This window comes from Stenella coeruleoalba, assembly GCF_951394435.1.
Source record: "Stenella coeruleoalba genome assembly, chromosome: 1".
Classification (NCBI taxonomy): domain Eukaryota; kingdom Metazoa; phylum Chordata; class Mammalia; order Artiodactyla; family Delphinidae; genus Stenella; species Stenella coeruleoalba.
Window position 1 is genome coordinate 260,759 of NC_137169.1, and position 7,371 is coordinate 268,129.

At 67.7% G+C, this 7,371-nt stretch overlaps 1 protein-coding gene across 1 annotated transcript; it reads right to left on the bottom strand.

Moving 5' to 3' along the window:
• Nucleotides 1–227: 227 nt before the first annotated feature.
• On the bottom strand, nt 228–2,937 carry RNF223 (ring finger protein 223). The gene is made up of 2 exons (XM_079938633.1): nt 2,810–2,937; nt 228–1,359 (listed from the first exon to the last, which is right to left on the bottom strand). The coding sequence occupies exon 2, from the start codon at nt 1,348–1,350 to the stop codon at nt 592–594; it is 759 nt and encodes a 252-aa protein (XP_079794759.1). The 5' UTR covers nt 1,351–1,359; nt 2,810–2,937; the 3' UTR covers nt 228–591.
• Between the last annotated feature and the right edge of the window lie 4,434 nt (nt 2,938–7,371).

Here is a 7,371-nt window from a genome sequence, read left to right on the forward strand (position 1 = left end):
CTGGGAGTGCAGTCCAGTGGGGGTGTCCTCTGGATTGAGGGTCTTTGCAGAAGGGGCAGACTGGGGGTTTTTCTGGAGGGAGGGGCTTAATGGTGCAGGAAAGAGGACACAGAGAGTGAGGACCCCTTACCAACTGCGAGTACAAAATAGTTTATTTAAAAATGTACAGTTCAGGAGGGTGGGCTGGGCTCCCCGCCACTGCCCTCTGTCCCCCTGGCCACCCGAGGGAAGGGGCCAGCCCTGCCTGGGGAAGGGAGGAGCCGTGGGCGAAATGTGAAAATAAAAGAAAGATGGCGAGCCCGCTCCCTTTTCAGCAAGGGGCTGGTCTTGCGTGCGATTCACAGTGTGTATGGGGAAGGGGCCTCGCCAAGCTCTCTCCTGGACCTCGGTCTTCCCATCTGCAAGATGGAAGTTAGGGGGGCGGCCTCTGGGGCCCACAGGGATCTGGGATCTCTGGGAGCTCGGGGGACCATTTTGTCCACCCCACAGGAACCAGCCCCAGAGAGCGGGGGCAGGTGTGCCGAACCGGGTGTGGGTTCCTCAGAGATCCCAGGGGGCTCCTCTGGGATCCCGGGGGTGGGGGCGGTAACCCTAGTTGTCAGCCAGGGACCCGAGCGAGAAGGTGGCGGCGGCGGGGGCAGTGGCAGGGGGTGGCCGGGGGAGGCAGTGCAGGCTCCCGGTCCTGAGCGCGCACTGCACGGGCCAGAGCACCACGCAGAAGAGTGCGAGCAGCAGCACGGCGATGACTGCTGCGCGCCTCCAGTCCCTGCGGCGGGCCCAGCAGCGGGCCAGGCAGCCCGGACGGCGGGCAGGGCCCGGGGTGGGCACGGGTGCTGCGGGCGTGGCAGGCTTGCTCGGGCTCACGTCCACGTACACAAAGCCGGGCGCCGCAGGGCCAGGCGCAGAGGGTGGCGGGCGGCAGCACAGCTTGGTGCCCTCCAGCCACACGGGCTCCTCCCGCCGCAGGTGTGCTGGCATCCGAGCCTGCAGCTGGCGGCTGGTGTGCAGCGCGGGGGCCCCGGCAATGGGCACGGCTGTGGGCCGCCGGCAGAACGGGCAGGGCACGACCTCGCTACCCGGCTGGCCTGCGGGCCGGGCGGCTGCCATCCGCGCAAGGCACTCCAGGCAGAAGACATGGGTGCAGGAGAGCTCCTTGGGTGTCCTGAAGATGTTGTCGTAGCCCGAGAAGCAGATGGAGCATTCCAGCGGGGAGGCCGTCTTCTCTGATCCAGGGCTGCGGGGGGACCTGGGGCTGCCGGCCGAGCCGCGGGGCCTGGGCACTGTGGCGGTGGGGCTGCTCCTGCCGGCAGGCGGCGGGGCCGTGTGCCACACCTGCGGGCCTGATGACATGGTTCTGGGCTGTGGGACAAACAGAGACCCCTGTGAGTGACCTCGATTGCCCCTTTCCTGCAAGGTCTGTCTGTCGCTGTCTCCCCGTCCCTCTCTTGCATCACCCAGAGATTCCGGGAAGGACACTGCCCATCTGCAGGCACCCCCACCAAGTCCCACCTGTCCCTGGCTCAAGGTCTTTCTGCTCAAGTTGTAACCCTGCGCTCCCCAGCCCCTCACCTGCTGAGTCAGGGCTCAGCATCCTGGGGTGTCCCAGTCTGCCTGGGCCATGTGGACCACTGCTCTGTAGACCCCTCCCACCAGCCCTGGCCTACCTGGACGTGCCACTGGGCAGAAATAAAGGTGATGATGACGATGGCCCACAACAGTTACTATTTACATCGGGGCTCTGCCAGGGTGGGCCCTGGGCACATGACACAGAACAGCCACGGTGCAGAAGAGGCGGCTCGGAGGCTGGGGTGACAGCCAGCGGGGCCCAGGCTCTCACAGGAGGAGTGTGGCTCTGGGTCAGGTGAAGTGGGTTTGAACACAGGTCCCAGTGTGGGCGGCCGATTTGGTTGGCACGCACCCGATCTGCGGGCAGTTGTGTGAGGGTGGGTGCCAGGCCTGGCTGGGTGAGGGCTGGGACTCTGGATCTAGAGCCGGCCTGAGCTGGCTGCGCTGCGGGAGACTGGAGGGCCCGAGCAAGGGTGGTGGCCGTGGCCCGAGGAGGAGGTTTGTCCCCCAGCCACGGCCTGAACCTGCAGGGCTGCCTGGTGCTGGCCCTCAGGGCCTGGAAGTGACCCTCAGCCTGTGGCCAGGGGAGCGGGGGGCGGGGTGCTGGATGAGCCCCAGCCATCCTCCCTAGGCCGGCCCGCCACCTGGGAGCGTCACACCAGCCACAGCTGCCATCAGGAGGCAGTGGGATGTTCTCCCTCTTGCCTGCTGCCCCTTCACGGGGCCCAGGTCTCCTTCCCAGACAACCACGTGGCTCCTGCTTGGAGGAGGGCGGGTAAGGGGCTGACTCGCCCTTCACCTTCACGACGGACAGAGGAGGCCAGGGCCTTGGGAAGACGCTGGCCACGTAACCCCATGGAGCCCAGGAGGCCCCCCAGGGGTGACCTGACCCTGACTTGCTGGTCAGTCCAGGAGGGATGGTGGGATGACTTCGCAGTGACGTGTCACGAAGGCTCAGGGGTTGCTGCCTCCTGCCGGTGACCGCCGTGAGTCACGGTGACATCACTGTGATGTCACCAGTGCCCCGGCATCGCAGCATGAAGCGTCATTACGTTTGGTGACAGCAGTTGCCACAGGCCAGGCGGCAGCCTCAGCAGGGTCTGGGGGTACTGCAGGCTGTCCTCCCCCAGCCAGTTCACCCCACATAACCGGTTCCTTGGCACGGAGGCCCCACCCCTCTGAGGAGGTGCCCCACCCTGAGCCCGTACAGGTGAGAGGTGAGTGCCAGCTGAGCCAGCCTTACCTGGTAGCTGGGGTCAGCGGGGCCCAGGCACGACCCTCTTGGCTGTCACGGCCAGGCTGCGGCCGCGAGGTCACTCGTCCTGGCAGCGCTGGGTCCTTCCCCTCCCGGCCTGGCTGCTGTTCCTCTCCAGGGCCGCCGGGGGGGGGGGGGGGCGGGGGGCCGGGGGGCGGGTGTGTGCACTCCTCCAGGTGTGGAGCGCTGTCTGAGGCGGGTGTGAGTTCTCTGGGCGTGGGCTCCCGGCAGGTGTATTTATATACTTGCTGGGATCATGCTGGCCGGGGGCGCGGCCCGCTTCCGGGATTGGCTGGCCTTCTGTCCTGTCCCTGGCAGGCTGGGCAGTCAGCCGAGGGCGGGGAGTCAGAAGTGAGAGGTCTGGGGTGGAGCCTGGGGTGGGGCTGGGGGTCGGTAGGGCTCTGTAGTCTGGGCAGGTCTGGGGAGGTGGCTGGATGCCTGGGTGAAACCTCTCCCCTACCCCCGTGGCCCCTGAGATGCCGGAGCAGCCCCTCCGGAAACAGATCTGCTCACCAACCCTGTTCCAGGTGGCTGCACCTGAGCTCCTGGGTGGGCCCCCCGGAGGGTCCCTGCCAGGAGCCCCCCACTCACGATCAGCTCACTGATATGCTCCCCGAGCAGCCCCTGCCGCTCGCCCCAACACCTGCCTCATCCGTGTGGCTGCCCACCCCAAACTTGGGCTTCTGCTGCCCCCGCCCATCCCTCCCCACCTACAGCCTTTGGGGGCCGGGGGGGAGCTCCCTGCTCTGGGTCCAGAGAGTGGGGTGAGGGGTCAGGGCTGGGAGCACCCAAGGGCTGAGCCAGGGGTGAGGGCGGGCCAGGCGCTGGGCTGGCCACACGAACTTGTTTCAGGGGAGCGTCTGCTGGGACACCTCAATTACACATGTAGGGCAGGGACTCCAAGGCAGCGCCCACCCAGCCAGGGGAGCTGCAAGTCTCCCGGGGGACGGGGAGCGGTTTCAGCCAGTAGGTACGGGGTCCCAGCAGACCACAGGGCCAGCCTGTGCAGAGGCCTGGCTGGAGGGCAGGATGCAGGGGGTGAGGGCTGGGCTGGAGGGGCCCGGGTCCTAGCCAGGGGCTCCCCCATCTGACACCTGATCCTGGCCCCAGGGTCACAGCAGGCTCTCCCCCACGCCCCGTGGCTTCCCTGCCCCCACCCCGCAGCCGTACGCAGCACACCTCAGTGTACACCTGATCTAGACTTGGGGCCCAGCCCTCCTGAGATGGGACCCCAGTCACGAGCCTGTGGGGAGGGGATGCTGGGCTTGGCGAGGCTGGGAGCAGCGGTCCACCCTGGTGGGGGACGGCCCACCTCATCCCCACCCACCGGGCAGGGGCCCCCTGACTCCTCAGCGGGTAGTCCAGGACCCCCGGAGGCTGCCCAGCCCCAGTAGCACTAGGAGGGGCACTGACAGCCAACAGAAGTCAGAGGTCAGCAAGAGGAAGACCCTCCCTCAGCGTTAGGAGGTGGGTGCCCAGAGCAGGCTGCCTGGGCCAGACCCCAGGAGGAGCCACAGCGGGCTGGGGGGGCAGCCAGGCCTGCAGCCACAAGGAGGCTGAGCTGTGGGGTGGCTGCAGGGGCGGAGGGGACCTGGGCTTAGGAAGGGGCTGGGGCTCCCGTGTGCTCCAGGAAGGGGGAGGAGCCTCAGCCAGGGGCTTGACGAGGGGGTGAGGAGTCTCTGTGAGGGGCGGGCCAGTCCGTGCGAGATGGGACTCGGGGTCGGTCACATGCTGCCTCCAGGAGGCATCCTCGGTTCTCTGAGAACACCTTCCCAAGGCCTCCTGGGAACCTCCGGGCTCCTCAGTGGACAGTCAGTGCCCAGAGGCAAGGGGACAGGAACACCTGAGGGATGTGCCATCTGCGGTGGTGGCCAGGGCTCACCGCACGGGATCTCAGCACACTTGGGGCCCACCTGGTCCCCACACACCTGCTTGCTCTCCACATTCACGAGGGAAGAGCAGCTGCTCCAGGTGTGAGCGTGGGCTTCGCCTGAGTGGGTGAGCTGTTCACCAACCCAACCCGGCTAGGTGTGCGAGCGCACGTGTGCAGGTGTCTGCGTGCGCGTGCAGGTGTGTGCACGCGTGAGGGGAGCACGGCGGCCGGCACGTGACCCTGGGGCTGGGACTCACTTGCCGGACCGGGCAGAGAACGAGGCCCACGGCGACCGCCCCTGTCCAGTTGCGGCTCTCAGATGTGGGGTCCCGGAGTCCTCAGGACACCTGGGAGTCCTGGGCTGGACACAGAAGCTGTCCTTGGCCAGAGGGGCAGGAGAGAGGCCTGCCCCCCAAGGGGTGGGGTGAGGACCAGCTTCAGATCCCTGAGGGCTGCCGGGGGCACATGAAATGGCCAGTGTGGGGAGAGGTCCCCACACGGGTGTAGAGTCTGGTGTCCCCCACAGGCCAGAGGCTGGGCTGAAGCCGGGGCTCGGGGGGCGCACTTGCGCCCGGCCCCCCCACCCCCACACACTCTGGGCTCCCGACAGGCTTGGTGAGGCCCTCTGGCCATGAGGGGACTCCTCCGGCCCTGTCTCTCCAGCACCCAGCAGTGAGCTTGGTCCCCAAAGTCGGCCTGGCCTTGGAAGCCGGCTCCTACTGGGGCCCGGCGCCCAGGCCCCTGCCAGGCCCTCTGCCCTCGGGTCACCCCCTCAGGCCCTGCTCGCCCTGCCGTGCTGCCACCTCCCACCTCTGCAGTGGGTACGGCCTCTGGCTGACCTCTGACTTCTGACAGCTCTGGGTGCTCCTCCGGCGCTGAGTGAGCGGATGAATGGACCAGCGAGCTGCAGCGTGGCCCCCGGGCCGGGCTCACCTCCCGGGGCAGGGGTCCCCGTGGCGGTTGACACAGTGGGGCTGGGGGGACGACGGGCGCCCCACCTGCCTGCTTTGGCCCGAACTGATTAGCCCACAAATCGGCCTTATCTTGGCTTCTTATGTGAGGGCCTGGAGTCCGGGTGAGGAATGGGTGACGGAGAGAAACTGGGGAGGCGGCTGTGCGTGGTGCCCGGCCCAGACGCCCTGCACCTGCCAGCTGCCCCACCCCCATCTCGGGTGCCCCCCAACCCTGCCCACCGCTTTCTGGCCAGGATGCCCATCAGGGTCACGGGCTCACGAGTCCAGTGATGCCCCCCCAACTATTTGGGGGCCTGAGACAGTCGCACCCAGGCCCAGGGGTCTCCGGCGGCTGAGAGCCCAACGGGCCAGGCCACACAGGCCTGGGAAGTCAGGGGAAGCATCTCACGTGTGGGGACCAGAGGGCTGCAGGCTGAAATGCAGAGTTGAGTTTTGCTGCCGGGGATGGGGCAGGGCTGAGGCTGGCGGCTGCAGGCAAGGCAGGGGACAGGACATTAGAGAAGAGGGGCTCTAGGGGGCCCCGGGGAGGCCGAGGGTCATCTTGCGCCCACAGGAACCCCATGGGCGACCCACAGCCCCTTAAGGCTGTCAGCCTGGAGGCAGGAGGTTCCCGGGCAGCCGCCCCCCAGAACAGAGGGCAGAGCCTCCCCGCAGCCCTGGCTGTGCTGACACAGCACCCAGGGCCAAGCAGACGCCCCCCGGGTGCCCCGATGGCTGCAAGCCTGACGGGGTGGGCCAGGCTCTCTGCCCTGCCCCAGCTGTGTCCTGGCGGCTCTGGCTGGGACGCCCGGGATGAAGCCCGCTGCCAGTCGGCAAAGGTCCCTCCAAGGGCCACCCACCCACGGGATCCCACCTCCCCAAGGTGCCGCCAGCCTGCACTCTGTACCCACGTGTAGCTTCCTCCTGGGGGCTGTGAGCCGGGCACCACGGTGACCTCCCTGAGAGGCCCCATGGGTGCCCTGGCCGCACGGGGGCCTGCAGTCACCTGTGACTGCATGTCCCCCATGGGCCCGGTCACTTTACAGAAAAGCCCCCCTGGGGGCACCCACACTCTTTCCCATCTCAGTCCTGACGGCTGGGGGCCACCAGGGACTCCTGCTCTCTGAGGCAGCTTGGGACAAGCCCCCTTCTCCCGAGGCTAAGATCCTGAGGGCTCCCTGCCCTCCCCAGTGCGAGGCAGGGCTCGGCAGCAAGGCTCCACCCCTGCTGAGGAGCTGGTGAACCTTGGGCCGGCGAGAAGGGCCTGAGTGGTTTATTGACGCTGATTTCAGGTGGCCGCCCCTCTCAGCTGCCGGTCAGTCATCGTTCATGTCCTGGCGACCGAGCTTGTGTCCATAAACCACAAACACCGCAGTGGGAATCCCAGTGCAGAAAGCAGGAGGCTGGCCACACAGGCCCTGCCGTGGGCCCCGCGGACGTGGACCAGACACCGGAGGAGAAAACGTCAGTCCCCGTGGAGGCTCTGGGGAGGCCAGGCAGCACCCTGCCCGTGCTCAGTGGGCACCCCGACGCTCCCCCATTTCCACAGGAACCCAGAGCCGTCCCTCCGCAACCGGCCGAGGCAGGGAACACGGGCTGCTGCCTCGGGGCAGGGGCAGCGGGACAGGACTGCTGGCCAGGGCGGCCCTCGGCAGGTCCAGCGAGACAGCCAGTCCAGGCGGCAGTCACAGGTAAACGTGGCCCCGGGTTGACACGTCCCTGGG

Coding starts and splice junctions, on each gene's coding strand:
- RNF223 (XM_079938633.1), bottom strand. CDS start 1,350: ATGTCATCAGGCCCGCAGGTGTGGCACACGGCCCCGCCGCCTGCCGGC.